At 50.3% G+C, this 15693-nt stretch overlaps 1 protein-coding gene across 2 annotated transcripts in view; it reads right to left on the minus strand.

Moving 5' to 3' along the window:
* Positions 1 to 15693, minus strand: part of GSDME (gasdermin E) — a 76486-nt gene that overhangs the window by 19842 nt on the left and 40951 nt on the right. The window contains exons 4-6 of one of the 2 annotated variants that reach the window (XM_068550010.1): positions 7751 to 7922; positions 6003 to 6123; positions 225 to 389 (exon numbers count right to left, since the gene is read on the minus strand). In XM_068550010.1, coding sequence (XP_068406111.1) covers positions 225 to 389; positions 6003 to 6123; positions 7751 to 7922 — 458 coding nt within the window. The remainder of the gene's footprint in view (positions 1 to 224; positions 390 to 6002; positions 6124 to 7750; positions 7923 to 15693) is intronic. The other variant, XM_068550011.1, reaches the window with a different exon arrangement.

Genomic DNA, 15693 nt, shown 5'->3' on the forward strand with positions numbered 1-15693 from the left:
CCCTTCCTTAAAACAGGCCATCCAAGACCTGAAGTTCCCTAAGATCTGACCAAGCTGAGTCCTGATGAGTGAACTAGAACTGATTCAGGCACCATCCTGTCTGTTCTCAAATGTTCTCCATGAAGTCACTAAGGAGTCACCGCTTCTGAAGGGCGCATCACCTCCTGGGGTACAGCACTCAACTACCCAGCAGCTCACCCCATGCCCCAGCCTGCTGGCAATACCTTGTTTTAAAACACTCAGTGGCCCATCCGAGGCAGGCAGCCCTTGCCCAGCATCTGGCATGTCCCAGAACGCAAACTCTTGTAAGGGCAGGAGGTCCAGCAAGGCAGAGTCACTTCTCCTCTCCTGCTCGAAGCCCCCGTGCTTCCCTTGCAGGAGGCAGAATTCTGTAACGCGGGGGAAAAGGACAAGCTGGGCATTAGGGTCAGCCTTGTTGGCACATCCCAGACCTGGCTTCACCTAAATCAAGCAGGGCAGGGGGGGACATGTCCACCTTCTTCCTTATACACCCGCTTCCTACACATTATGCTATTTGACCAAAACTCAGGCACTTCCTACAAATACAGGAGAAATGGTTGTTCTTAACATAAGGTTCTTTGAACAGGCAGGAAGCAACCTTTCAAACATCAGAAGTATTTCCTTAGCCTGACTGGAACAAACCAACTCCAACAAACAACCCACCATATTTAACTGAGAAAATTGGAATTTGATTGATAAATCTGGTTTGACTGAACTGATACAGAATTATTGACAATATATTTAGGTGCACAAGTGGTTACATGGCTCTTGGAGAGTCCGTTATTCTTCATTAATAAACTATTTTCTGCAATTATATGAACAAACCTTACAAACATGTTGAGAGGAAAATCCATACACAAAAGAATATATTCTATATGAATCTGTATGAAGAGACTAGTCTTTTTTTTAAAGCCTTATCTTTTAGAGATATTTCAATATTTATAGACAAAATAATATAATGCCTACAATTTGCTTCAAAACAATTGAGTAGGAGTGGAGAGAGGCAGGAAAGTTATAGATGAAACATGAATTGCCCTAGTTATTGAAGCTGAATGGTAGGTACATGGGTTTCATTATATTACTATCTGTACTTCTGAACATGTGTGTAATTTTCCATAATAAAAAGTTTTTAAAAATTATAAAAAGAAATGCCCCTTAAATACTTCCATATTTGAGGACCCAACTAAGGTAACTAAGTTGTAGGTAAAAATGCAACAGTGTGTCCTTGCTAAGTAAAAACTGTGTGAACTCAAGAATGAGGGTTCTCCTCCTGACCCACTTCCTACAGTAATGAAAATAAAAAAAAAAAACAAATGGCACCTAATTAAACTCAAAAGCTTTTGCACAGCAAAGGAAACCATAAACAAAAGGAAAAGACAACGCCAGGATGGGAGAAAATATTTGCAAACGAAGCGACCAACAAGGGATTAATCTCCAAAATACACAAACAGCTCATACAACTCAACAACAAAACAAACAATCCGATCAAAAAAATAGGCAGAAGAATTAAATAGACATTTCTCCAAAGAAGACAGACAGATGGCCAAATAACACATGAAAAGATGCTCAATACTGCTAATTATTAGAGAAATGCAGGTCAAAACTACAATGAGGCATCACCTCACACTGGTCAGAATGGCCATCATCAAAAAATCTACAAACAATAAATGCTGGAGAGGGTATGGAGAAAAGGGAACCCTCTTGCACAGTTGGTGGGAATGTAAATTGGTACAGCCACTATGGAGAACAGTATGGATGTTCCTTAGAAACTAAAAATAGAACTACCATATGATCCAGCAATCCCACTTCTGGGCATACACCCAGAGAAAACCATAAATCAAAAGAATACATGCACTCCAATGTTCACTGCAGCACTATTTACAATAGCCAAGATGTGAAAGCAACCTAAATGCCCATCAACAGAGGAATGGATAAAGAAGATGTGGTACATATATACAATGCAATATAACTCAGCCATAAAAAATAATGAAACAATACCATTTGCAGCAACATGGATGGACCTAGAGATTGTCATACTGAGTGAAGTAAGTCAGAGAAGAACAAATATTGTATGATATTGCTTATATGTGGAATCTAGAAAGATGGTACAAATGAACTTATTTACAAAACTGAAATAGAGTTACAGATGTAGAAAACAATCTTATGGTTAACGGGGGAAGGGGGGAGGGATAAATTGGGAAATAGGCATTGACATATACACACTACTATATATAAAATAGACAGCTAATAAGGACCTACTGTATATAGCACAGGGAACTCTACTCAGTACTCTGTAATGACCTGTATGGGAAAAGAATCTAAAAGAGTAGATATATGTATAACTGAATCACTTTGCTGTACACCAGAAACTAACACAACATTGTAAATCAACCATACTTCAATAAAAATTTTTTAAAAAGAAGGAGGGTTCGCTTTATGCTTCTATTTAATAATTTGTGTACAGGCTATGGAATGAGAATGTGGCTGAGCCTAGTACTTGCATGACATGTGAAAGGCATGGGTATTAGCACGTATTTTCACCTGCTGTGGACACGAATGACATCCATAAAGACAGGACGGCTGTCTAAAGACAAAGAAAACAAGCTTTCATTTACTCACCCGATGACCCACCCCCACTCCTAGTCATCCAGAAGGCCCCTGGCTCGCTCCACCCTAGGCACCAGGCACCGAGGTGGATAAGCGTGAACTGGCCCCCAGCGAAGGCTCCCCAAGGACAAGGACCATGACCATTAACACAGCCTCACATCCTGCCAAGAGCCCTGTGGGGCCCCCAACCATATTTTGGGAGCCCAAGACCCCAGCACCACTCTTCCTCTACACAGATGCACAGCCCCCCTGAAGGCACTGCCAACTCCTTCACTCTTTGCAGCATCAGGCACTGCAAGGAGCCAGAGATTCAGAAGGACCACAACCTAGGCCTTGACAATAAGTATGATACGAGTGGAAGAGGTGGACAGGTCACTGAATCCAGAGTGGCAGGTGTGGAGAAAGCAGCAGAAAAGGATTCTTGGACGAAGCAGCGTCTAAGTAGCCCCCTAAAGCCTGGTAGGAACTAGCTGGGCCAAGAGGCGGGGAGCACACTCCAGAAGCTCCCGATAAGCGAGAGTGGAGGGTTCCCAGATGGTGGGTTAACCCCGGCTGGATCACCACGTTGGGAGGCGCTGGTGATGAGAAGCAAGGCTGGACACGACGTGCCTGGAAGGGCAGGCTTTATCTCGGGACAAAGGGAGCCTCAGAAGGGTGTCTGAGCAGGTGAGTGAAGTGACCAAATGTGTATTGTTAAATAATCACATCAGCTACACTGCTAGGATGGGAACCATTCAAAGCAGAGGAGCCAATTAAGAGTCTGTGATGGGAACGAGGTCGGGGGGTGCTGGTGTCGGCCACTGGACCTGCAGAGAAGTGCACAGACCCGGGAGGGTGGGAAGCACAGGTTCACGTCCACAGGTGCCCAATCAGAAGTTCGTGCTGAAAGGACACTGGTAAATGCCTCATTCTACAAAGCAAAGGCTAAAGTTCAAGACGATAACATGATGTTTCTGATTGGCCACAAGGGGGGGGGGGTCTGTTGGCAAAGGAAGGGATCGTGGCTGGGAGAACCCCTCGTCAAGGAGGGGCTCACAGATGCCTCCCCCAAGGGACACGGAGGGAGTGGCCTCCTCTCGAAGCTTCAGAAGACAGACAGGATCCTCGTCAACTGTACTCCCACCCAGAAGGTGGGAGGAGAGATCGAGCAGCCTCTTAAGGGCCCTTCCAGCCCCTGCAGGGCTGTTTATGAAGCCGGATCAGAACATTCTGCAGGAAGAGCAACCGAAAACAGAGATGGGAAAAAGCAGCAGAACTGGCTTAAGAATCAGGCAGCGTGTCACACGAACGAGGGCCTGACCACCAAGCTGCACAGGCAGGGCAGGCTGCAGCAGGAGAGGGCAAAGGAGAGGGCTTCCTAGGCCAGGGTGTGGGAAGTGAGCCAGACCAACCCTGAGAACTCCCCAGGGCACCTCTGCTCAGCAGCACAAAGAGGAGTTTATTTTCAAGACAGCAGAAGCAAGCCAAGATAAAAGGCTTGAAATTGAAATGCAAACAGGAGAGCCTCGCCAGGCAAGCTTTGTCTTTCCAACCCCATCTGAGAAAAGAGATGCCCCCTGTGGGAGCAACAGGTGCCCCAACAGAGCTGCATGCAGGGCAGAGCACCTCCACCTCCTCGGAGAAACAGGGAGGGACTCCCGGGGGCCCCAAAGACTGGAATGGCAGCCCCAGCCTGGTCCCCAGCCACCAAAGGGTCCTCAGAGCACTCATGGGCATCCTCGGTGCAGGCCAAGCTTCCAAAGAGCCTGACAAAAGCAACACCTCCACCACCAATCCATCTGGACAGGAGAACCAAGGCCTCAGCAGCCTGGGCTGGAGTCACACAAGCCCACGTGGTCACACAGCTTATCACACGCTGATGACAAAAGCTGGAGGGACAACTTAATCGTCTAATAGGCAGTTTGTTCAGTGGATGGATAGTCTTTCAAAGAGAAAGAATAATCATGCCCAGGATGACACAAATTTGGAACCTTAGACCTAAAGGATGCTGGTCACGATTCTTGGTATTCCCGGTATCCCATGCATCCCTGGCCCACCCCTAGACCAACTTCCTACAACTGGCACCTTCACTTTTTGTCACCTCCCTGAAACACAGGCTGCTCTACATGCGAAACGAAAGAGGGAGGGTCGGTGATTGCCCTTCACGTCCCTTGCGCACCCGCGGGCTTGTCTACTGTCCCATAGGACAGCATTCCGAGCACCCACGGTTGTAGCTGAACGGTGGTACCTCGCATGGCCGAGTGAGCAGAAGGGACTCCCGGAAGACACCCGCATCCCTGGCCTGGTCCCCGCCAGCTGACAGAAGACAACTGGGGGAGGAGCAGGAGGCAGCCCCAGACATGTATGGCCCGTCACGGCACCCCTTCACAATGTTCTCATCATGGAGAACTGAAAGTGCACGGGGATGGAGAGAGTAGTACAGGGGGCCTCCACACACGCATCGACCAGCTGTGATGAACCCCCCCACCTCTACCCACCCCCCACACACCTCACTCTCCGCCATCGTGCTTGAAGCAAACCACAGACGTATTTCCATTTCACCTGTGAAGAGTTCACTGTAAATCTCTAAAAACTAAGATGACGCTTTTCATAAACACAACCACAACAATGTGACCATACCTAAAAAAGTTAATTATTTATGATGTTACATATATTAATTCATGTCCCCAAAAAGCAGTCAGACAGTTTTCTTGGGTTTGACACAACCTTTTCCTGGGAAGAGTGTGAGGGAAGAGCCGTGAGTACCTAAGACTAGCCACGCCAACTATAAAACCCTATTTTCTTCAAGTGATGCAGTGACCTCCCGGCTTTGAACACGCTGGTGATCAGACAGCAAGGTCAAGTGCAGCTTTTTGGGCTCCCTACAGGGGAACGGGAGGTAAGATGATCACAATGATGACAGTATTATTAATAGCTAAGGTGAGTACTTAATAAGTCACCGCTGTGCCAGGGACTTCACACACCTCATCTAACCTGCCCCTCACGGCAGCCCTGTGAGGGAATGTCCTTCCCCTCCCAGACACGGGAAGCTGAGGCCCAGCCGGCTTCAGCAAGCTGCCTGAGACCTCACAGGACGCCGTGGCACTGGGGCCGATACCAGTCCGTCCGACTGCAGAGCCCACGTTCTTCGCCCTGCGCCCTGCCGGTGAAGCACGCCCCACACCGACCTCTGGGCATTCCTCACCAACACCCTCCCACCGCGGCCCTCCATCTCACTTGTCATGGGACATCCCCAAACTCTTCCGATATCTCTTTCTTCTCAATCCCCAGAGCAGCGGGGGATCCTCTACAAGCGTGTGCCTCAGGGGAGGATGGGGTGTCCCTCCGCGATGGCTCAACCGCCTCCAGAGAGCTCGGAGCTGAGGCGCACTCACCGAACTGGCCGTCTGCTGTCACGTACAGCTCGACGACGCCGTAGGCCATGGTGGTGGGTGCCGGGATTTCCAGCACCACATTGCTGTCCTTGATGATGTTCCCATCCTCCGTAGCTGACACCTGTGGGCGAGGGCACATGCTCCACCTGTGCGCTCAGGCTCCCCCAGCCTTCTCCTGCCCCCACGTGGCCAGCCTGGTGCCTGTGCGCAAAGAGTGCCAGGAAAATGCCCATGGAACGAAGCAGAAAAAGGGACCAGCCGGCAGGGGTCAGGATTTAATCCTTGTCGGCCTCATGATGTGTCCTACACATATTCCAAAGTCAATGGCCAACCTGGTGGCAAAAAGGCGAGATCCCAGAGTTTGGGATACAATGAAGTTAGGTCTATGGTGCTGAATAAAGAAGACAATAAACAAGACAACTTCATTTCCCTCGTGGAGGATTACGGAAACAACTTTGAAATCCTCAGAAAATCCTCAGTGGTAAGAGAGCCTGACTAGGAGAAGCTAGCTGAGAGCAAGACCCCCCGAGCACGTCCTCCTGGACCTCGTGGATGGCACACTGTGCAGTCAGATAAAACCAGGGGAGAGGCACAAGGATGAGAGAAGGGTGGGCAGGAAATACCGAGTCAGGCACCAAAGCTCTCTCCTTCAAACCCTGTCACAAATATAACCCTTGCCCACCATGGCCTGGGGAGGAAGATGAGAAGCTATTCGTTGCCCAAATGCTGGAGATCAGAGACATCTTTAGCAACTTGACCCTGGTCACAGTGTGATGTCAGCTGGTCTCCTGATTCCCAGGCAGGCTCCAGGCCTTTGGTGGGGGTCACCGTGGACAGAAATATCGGCAGGGCCAGCTGAAGCCATCTCCCATCAGGCCTCATCACTCTGTAAAGCCTGCCCACCCCAGGGAGAGTCCAGCCCCGGACCTGTATCTCCACCTCCTAAATACAACTTTTCCGGGTCCTCCAGTATAATTTGAAAGTTACCCCAAGAAGTAAATCTCTAAGAAAAGAATATCGGGCACCATGGCAAGCTGGAGGGGAGACAGTCTGGGGTTGCAGCCTCCTGTTCCAGTTCGGTTCCACTGAAGCTCAGGGATCAGCTTGGTAAGACTGTCTGTAACTTAATCCAGAAGCATCTGTTTATGTATATAAAGACATATGTACAGATCTTTACCTTTCCTAACTCAATCCATTAGGGATTTAAGGCAGCTAAACCAAAGGAATCATTTTGAGACCCTTGGCTCTGAGGGGCTCTAGGGGTCATCTGTGCGTCAACCTAGCCAATGCTCCTTTGACCCATTTTCTTTTGGGAAAGCACCTGATCCAACCCTGCATGGCCCATCCAAGTGTCCTATCACGCCGGCCTTGGGTTTACTTCAGGAAGGAGCATGGATCGGGATGGTCCAGTGAGTGCTAGCCCTGAAGCACTCTTTCCACTGGGGATGAGGTGGGAAGAAAGCCAGGAGAAGCCTCCCCACAAGCTTATATGAGAGGGGATCTACCCCAGGGAAGGCAGCTCACAACCTTCTCTTGAGTCCTGGATCCAGAGGTGACTGAAGCTAGATCACCCCAAATGTTTCAGTTACATGAGCCAATAAATTCTTTCTTGTTTAAACCAATTTGGGTTGGATTTCTGTTAACTCACTACAGAAAGAATCCTGACGAATGAAGACCCTACCCAAAGAGGCCCCTGACCGAGGCCGCCGTGGCCTCTGACCCGGCACCTCCACCCGCTGGGTGCGCACCTGCACCGTCTTGGTCTGGATTCCCACCATGCCACCGCACTTCTCCTCGATCTGGACGTGCTCGGATATCACACACTTCTGCGTCGTCACTATCTTCTGTGTCAGGACACACAGGACCTCATTCTTCCTCTCCAGCACCTGCTGCAGCACTGGATTCTTCAGATTTATTGTTCTGAAAAAGAAAGACGCCCATGAGTGGCCTCGTGCCTCAGGGGAGATTGACGCAGCATGAATTTTCGCCTCTCGCACAGCTGGCGGCTGAGGAGCAAACAGGTGACAACCAGCATCGTTTATTTTCTGGTGATGAGAGGGGGCAGTTCATCCGGAGAGGCAGAAACCAGAGTCTCCCAAGGCCACCTCAGAGCTGCCAGGCCTCCGGAGAAAGGCTGGACACTGTAGGGCGGGGGGAGGCTCCTGTCAAACAGAAGCAAGAAAGAAACCCAGCGGGCATGGCAGCTGCGGTCCACCTGCTCATACCGGGGACTCCACACTGTCATTTAACCAGAGGCCGCGGGACCACAGACATCACAGGTGCGGGCAATAAATACAGGATTACTCTGGGGGGAGTGCTGACCCGTGCTTTTCACAGAGGAGAGGGGAACAGGCTTGAAGCACGAACAGCAAGGAAAAAAATGGACTTGAATTTAGAAGGTACTTTTTAATCTGTCTATCCAGGAAGGACATGTAATCTCTTAGAAGGGATTTTACAGATGGGGAAACTGAGGCCAGTTAGGCGTGACCTGCCCAGGTCACCCAGCAGAGACTTGGAGCTCCCAAGTGTCTCCTCTGGGGAACTTCAAGAACAAGGTAAATTTCCATCTACGGAAGATGATTTGTTGCTTAGAAGCAAACGATGAAGTGCCCTCTCTGGAGGTCTTGTTCCATGCTGTGAGTCTATGGAGGGGACAGGAAGAAAACCAAATTAGAGTTAGCGTCAGCACGAGAACAATTACAGTGTTCATCCTGTGCTTTCTAAACAATCCAAGGTTAGTTACCTTGAAAGCTCATCACCATCCCCAACAGTGGTGGTCACCCCGCCCCGCAGGCAGACGCAGGTTCTCCAGGCTTCAGCAAGCGTCCCCAGAACAGAGGCAAGTAGCTGGAAAGGTCCTGTCTCCATGTAAAAAGCTGCCCGGGGTGGAAACAACCCGTATCCAGAAACAGATGAACAGGCCAATGTGGTCCATACACACGATGGGACGTTATTCAACCACAGAATGGAATAAAGCTGACACGCGCTACAACACAAACGAACCTTGAAGACATTATGTTGAGTGAAAGAAGCCAGGCACAGAGGACAAATATTGGATGATTTTACTTATATGAAATATCTAGACTAGGCAAATTTAGAGCCACAGGAAGTAGATTTGAGGTTACCAGCAGCTAAGGGAGAGAGAATGTGGGGTTCTTGCTTGATGGCCACAGAGTTTTTGTTTAGGGCGATGAAAAAGTTCTAGAAATGGATAGTCGTGATGGCTGCATGACAGTGTGAATGTACTTAATGCCACTGAACTGTACACCTAAAAATGGTTAAAATGGCAAATTTTATATTTTATCACAATAAAAAAAAAGTAAAGACAGGAAAGACTGTTCGATCTCAGTAGTGGTCAAAGAAATGCAAATTATAACAATGTTTCACACATATTAAATAAGTCATAAAGATAAATTGACAACAACAACAACAAAAGCCGCCCAGGGCTCCATTTCCAGGAAGACACATAGAGCAGGGCTTGCACTCTGCCTGGCTGGGCTCCAACCCCAGCTCTGCCCCTCCGGCTAGGTGGCGGTGAGGGAATTACTCCACCCCTGCCCCTCGTCTTCCGTGGACACACCGATGGTAATGGGTCTCTTCGTGGGGCTGCTGTAGGCTTTACACGAGCTGCCATTCAGCGAGCAGTCAGCGCTTGCCGAGCAGACAAATGCCCAACAAGTGCTAGCTGGCTCCGGCCACCTTCCTGTGTCCCTCTACTGAGGCCCCCCAAATAAAGCCCCAGTGTGTGCACTTGACGGGAATGATGGGCAAGCAACTGGGTCACAGGTAGTTTTTCACATCACTCACGCCCTTAGAAACATCCAATGGATACATCTCATCTCGATCCCTCCCCCAGCCTTGGGATCTGGCCCCTGCCCCCAGCTGACCCCGCCTTCCAGCTTCCTCTCTGTGTCTTAAACACACCAGGGGCACGAAAGCCCCAAGGCCTTGGCACAATGTCCCCCAGGGCCCTCACATCTCGCTGACACTAGTCGCCTCCTGGGGAGGCTGGTGTTCCACGCTCATCCTGCGTAGGGCGACACCCTGTCACACTGTCACATCCTAGGATGTGGATGTGACATTCATATTCTCTGGAGAGCATACTTCCACACGACACTTTTCTAGCTCATTCGTTTCTCTGTTCACTGCACGTCTCCTCCCTCTAGACCATAAACTCTATGGAAACAAGGGCTGTGCATGGCAAAGGCTCAGTATACATTTTTGGAATACATGAATAAATAAAACATGTGGGGCTTTTTCCCCTTTGTGTATCTGCCTTAATGAATGTGTCAATGTGTGAGTAGGTATGCATCTGTGCCTAACAGAGAAAACATCCGGAAGACGGAGGAAATGGAGGATCAGCAGCGTGGTTTAAAGAATGACTTGTAGATGTGAATCTTCCTGCGAGATTGTGTTTGGGTCCTAGAGGCGCAGACTTGAAGATGAGGGCCGGCGTATCCATCAGCCAGAACATGCATCCGAACCAGGCCTTGCTGACCTTCTCCTTCTGTTGTACACAATCTCCTATTCTAGCCAATTCTTGAACATCGACTCCCTCAATTACAGCTCAGATCCTGGCTCATCCGCATGTGAACACACATCAGAAGCAGCAAATCCTGCCCACAAGCCCAGAACTAACTGCGGAGGAATGACTGAAGGCCGCCTTGAGGCATCTGAAGCGACTCTGGTGGACTGGAAATCATTGCACTGCTTCGTGCCTTAAATGGGTCCACTAAAATGCTTGATGTTGCCTTAACCAATGTTAAATTATTTGGAAAGAAAAACCTCAGCCTAGACCACCCAAGACTCCATTGCTTAAAATGCCCACCTCCCTCCACAGCCCCGACCTGAAACACCAGAAAGAAGAAGGGGAAAAAGGTCAATTGCAGGAACATAACTTCCTTCTGCATCTGAGTTGAGGAGGGTCCTGAGATGCTTGTGGGGTCAGCCAATCACCAAGGAGGCTTCCCTGCCCTCAGAATAGCCCTGTGGGGCAGCTCCACCACAGAGCAGGGCGTAGAAGCCTGGCCAAAGACAGGGCCCACCTCCCAGGCTAAGATGTGGAGGACTGGGGAGGAGAGTACAGCTGGGCAAGCCCTCCTGCAGGCTGGCTGAGAGCTGCTCTCCTGGGCCCAGACAGCAGGCGGGTGGCACCCACAGCAGGCACTTCCCGCCCCCAGGTCGCTGGGATTCTATTTCCCAGGACAGCGCTGCCACCTTTTGGAAACCGAATGCTGGACAAACCAGCTCACCTTCAATTGGGAGAGGAGGCCTGGTGTAGACAGAGGGGAAGCTAGTTATCAGGAACAGTGGATTGTTCACAATGGAGTCTTCACAAAGCAACCTCCGGAGGGAATCCTGCCCCATCTCCACTGGTCCTCCAGTGCCAGGACCCAGAACAGTTCACGGGAGCCGGACCCTGGCCCTGGCCCTCCTGGAGTGGGAATCCCTGTGTGATGGAACCTCCCCTTGGCCCACCAAGTGGGGAAACTAGCTGCATTTCAATGTAATTTGTTTACTTTATAATCCTGTATATTTTATCGTATGCATTTAGAGAGGTCTGTGGGTTTCTTCAGATTACTAAAGGGGTTTAAGGAACAAAAAAGTTTAAAACCCTAGACTAGGGGTTTCACAGATGAAGAACAAGGAGGCCCAGAGAGATGGAAGATAGTAACCAAAGTCACACAGCTGAGAGGCCCAGGCTGGTCCTTCCAAGGCCCCACCAGCCACGGCAGACCCACCTCTGCTGTCTCCCTCCTCTGGGTGAGGGCACCCAATGGCTGCACCAGGAATTTGACCTTTATCTCTAGTACATCCATTTCTACATGTCAGTATCTTGCCAGTCTGGCTAGACCAGTGGCTGGGGATAGCAGGAGGGACCATATCCGAGTTCTCTGGGAATCCTTTTCAGCATATCTGTGCCTGCCTCTCCTCCCTGACCCCATCTCCTGATGGCTGCCCTTAGAAAATTCTTCCCCGGCTCATCCTGATTTGCTCCATCTCTCCTGGGTCCTACTAAGAACCACTGAACGACAAGGACAGAAGGTCTTTAGAAAGAGACACAAGAAACTATTAACAGTAGTTGCCTCTTGGGTGGGGAGCTAGATGGCCAGCAGATCAGGGGTCAGAGGTATTTCACCGTCTCAGTTGTGACCTTTAGACATTTACATCATAGGAACATATCAATTATTCCAAAAATTTTAATTAAAATTATGCTACCCACCCAGTCGGTGGATAAATGAATAACTTACCACATAAATCCCATAAGGGCAGGGTTGGAATAAAACTCGCTCCCCAGTCCAGCCAAGGGTCAATGCCATAGACGGGAGAAATGGGGTAGAAGATTTCCCACAAGAAAATAAGCAGCTAGATGTTCTTCAGCCTCTTCCCACATATTTTTAAGGACCGCCCAGGGTTGCAGATGGCAATTTGATACTAGAACAGGAGGCGGCCGAGACAGAAGTGTAGTACAGTCAATGTCAAAGGGTTGGACCCAAAAGAACACATCTGGAGGCGAGGGCAGGGGAGTACACACTGAATGGGGGAGAAGAGCGCTCCTCCCTCACCCAGCGGAGCTGCTGCCCCCCCCCACCCCGTTCTCCCAAAAGATCACGCGCCTCCCATGTGCCCGCAGCTCTGTGCAACACAGACACCTGCAGTCAACCTGCAGGTGGGTCCCAGCTTCATCTCCTCCTCGCTGGGTCACTCACTGCCTCTCGTCTCTGAGCCTCAGTCTGCACATCTGTAAAGTAAGGGTTGGCTATGAGGCTTACCTGTAGTGACCTACACTGTACCCATCTGAAAATGTTTCTTTCCTTCCACTATTGGCAGGGAGGCCAAATCAAGTTCCCTCTCCAGGCTGGCCAAAGATATGGCCACAGTTTTCAGGGGAGCCTTCAGCCGGGGAGCAGACCCTCCAAGCAGCTAAGAAAACAGCTACCCGGATACAGGCCAGGAGTTCCTGGGGGAGGAGAGCAGGCAGGAGCTGCCGGAGGCAACAGGCGGGGATGCAGTAGGAAGCGTGGCTCCACGCCCGGCATGGCTGCCAGGGGCCAGGCTGTGGGCCAGGCTGTGGGCCAGGCTGTGGGCCAGGGAAGCCAGCGGGAACAGAGGCTCCTCTCCTAAGGTACCTGAAAGCTCCCGAGGCCCGGCCCTAATGAAGCTGCCTCCTTCCCAGTCTGAAGCTTTAATTTCCATTCTCTTTACTTCTAAGGCTTGGAAAGCCTAATGCAAACCAGAGAGAAGAATCCCAGAGAAGACTTTTAAAACTCTAACAGTATCCAAAAGGAGGGAAGCAGTTTTCTTTCCCAACGCATAATGCAGCCCCCAGGACCCCTCCCATAGAGACAAGGGGAGGGCATGCTTTCCGAGCAGACCCCCATCCCAAACTCATTCATTTCACTCCACAGATAACTGGGTCCTATTATGTTCTGGGCTAAATGCTGGAGATTCTCAGTGAGCAAGACCGAGGTGATCACTGTTGCCACGACCCTCCTGTGTAATAGCCCTTGATCATAACAATCCTAGAGGAATAGGGCTTCAAATGGAGTTCTGATAAGGCTCTTCAAAAAGTAATGTGCTGGGCTTTCCTGGTGGCGCAGTGGTTGGGAGTCTGCCTGCCAATGCAGGGGACACGGGTTCGAGCCCTGGTCTGGGAAGATCCCACATGCCACGGAGCAACTGGTCCCGTGAGCCACAATTACTGAGCCTGCGTGTCTGGAGCCTGTGCTCCGCAACAAGAGAGGCCACAATAGTGAGAGGCCCACGCACCGCGATGAAGAGTGGCCCCCACTTGCCGCAACTAGAGAAAGCCCTCGCACAGAAACGAAGACCCAACACAGCCATAAATAAATAAATAAATAAAAATTTTAAAAAAAGTAATGTGCATCATGACAGAGTAGGGGCAATCAACTCTTAGCCTGTCTTCTGTGGAGAAATTGAAACTACAAGGGCCCCAGGGGACGACTAGTTCTGAGGTAGAAAACCAGTTTCATCTTGAATACCACCTCTGATGGATCCATCAGTGATCGCTGCCTAGCTACTGGGAAAGGATTCTAAGACTGGGTCCAGGCCAGGAGGCAGCGAGGAGCGAGAAAGCCATGACTGACTCGCAACGTTTGCACAGGCCTGGAGGGGACGTGGTCCTATCACTCGGATGTAAGCCAGTGTCTGTGCTCAGAAAGGGAGACTGCGGCCCTCAGAGGTTACAGACTGGCCTGAACCCCATGGCACACATCTTCTGACTCTCAGACCAGTGATCTTTCCACTACACTGCTCTAAAAACTGACGGCAAGAGGCTAGGGTGCAAAGGCACTCTGAAGAAACCGTGCAAGATTGCAGGGGGTTTGTTCCACCATCTCTCCAGGAACAGAGACTGGGACATTATAAAGAGCCCAAAGATGGTGGCTGGCCTGATATTGCCAAAGTATTAAGCAAGAATTACTAACCCACAGAAATGTAGCTATGTACTGACGATTAAGGCTTTAGCAATTTCGGTACTTCTCCTAAAGGGTTTTGATTTATTGGCTAACACTAAAGGAGAAGTGGGTGTTCGCAGACCAGCTGTATAGTGGAAAAATTAGAAAGGCTGTGGAGATTAGGTCCACACGCGTTGCTTGTAAACTTGGCTTTGCTCTTCTGACACTTCATTAAGCAGCAAAGTCTGCTTCTCTTTTGATAGCCAGCCTCCTCCAGTCTCGAGACCTGGCAAGACCCCCCACCAAGGCCGTGACTAGAGTTTAATTTCGGTAACCTCCTCCTCAAACCCTGAAGCGCGTGCCTCTGCTTCTTCCACTGCCTGCTTACCCCCCCGGGGACGGTCCTTGCCCCGTTAGAGTCTGTACACTCCCAGAGTGGGCAGGGGAGGGGCGACCACTTCCACCATGTCCGTTTTGTTTCTGCAGGCACCGCACTGAGAACCGGGGGCCTGGAGGGCTCTGACACCCCCTGAGTGTGAGGAACCACTAGCTGCCTCCCCCGGTTTTGTTCAGGTTTGGGAGCCTGGTACAAGGGCGTGGAAGGGGTAGCCCAGACCCACAGATGAGTCTTGGCCCTTCCTGGTAACTCTGCTGTTCTTATCAGGGATTGGGTAGGATGGGCCATCCGTGGCAATTCTGGCCATTGAGACTTGAGGAGAAGTCTGCTGGGGGTTCCTGGGAGGCTCTTTCTCTCTCTTAAAAAGAGGCACAAGGAAGAGACTACTGTTGTGCCTCTGGGCTTTGTCTGCAATGCAGTCATTTGGGCACCAAAAGGAGAACCGGGCAGCTGGGACAAGAAATGCATGGAGACTACCACCCAGGGGCTCCACGGAGCCACTGAACTAACCAGCCGCCACGAGCCTCAGCTGAAGCTGACTCGCCCTACCTGGGGGGGTTTTCTCATGTGAGGTAATAACAGATTTGCTTTGCAACGAAAGACACTCTAACTGGTCCATGAAGTTACTGTCACCTTTATTTTACAGAGGGACAGAAGCAGAGAGAGCTCGTGAGCCAGTGACCCAAAGGCACACGGCTGACCAGGGCCAGAAGGAGAATGCAGCTGAGCCTATCCAACCCCGAAGCCCTATGTCTTTCCATCTTCCGTCTCCCTCCTTGACTTCCTCTGGGCCCTGTACACAGAAGGTGCTTCATGTGTGCTTGAGAACGAACAAGCAGCCTCTCTGCTCAACCCTCCTGGGAAAGCTCCCCAGAGA

The sequence above is a fragment of the Eschrichtius robustus genome, chromosome 8 (genome assembly GCF_028021215.1).
Source record: "Eschrichtius robustus isolate mEscRob2 chromosome 8, mEscRob2.pri, whole genome shotgun sequence".
Lineage (NCBI taxonomy): Eukaryota > Metazoa > Chordata > Mammalia > Artiodactyla > Eschrichtiidae > Eschrichtius > Eschrichtius robustus.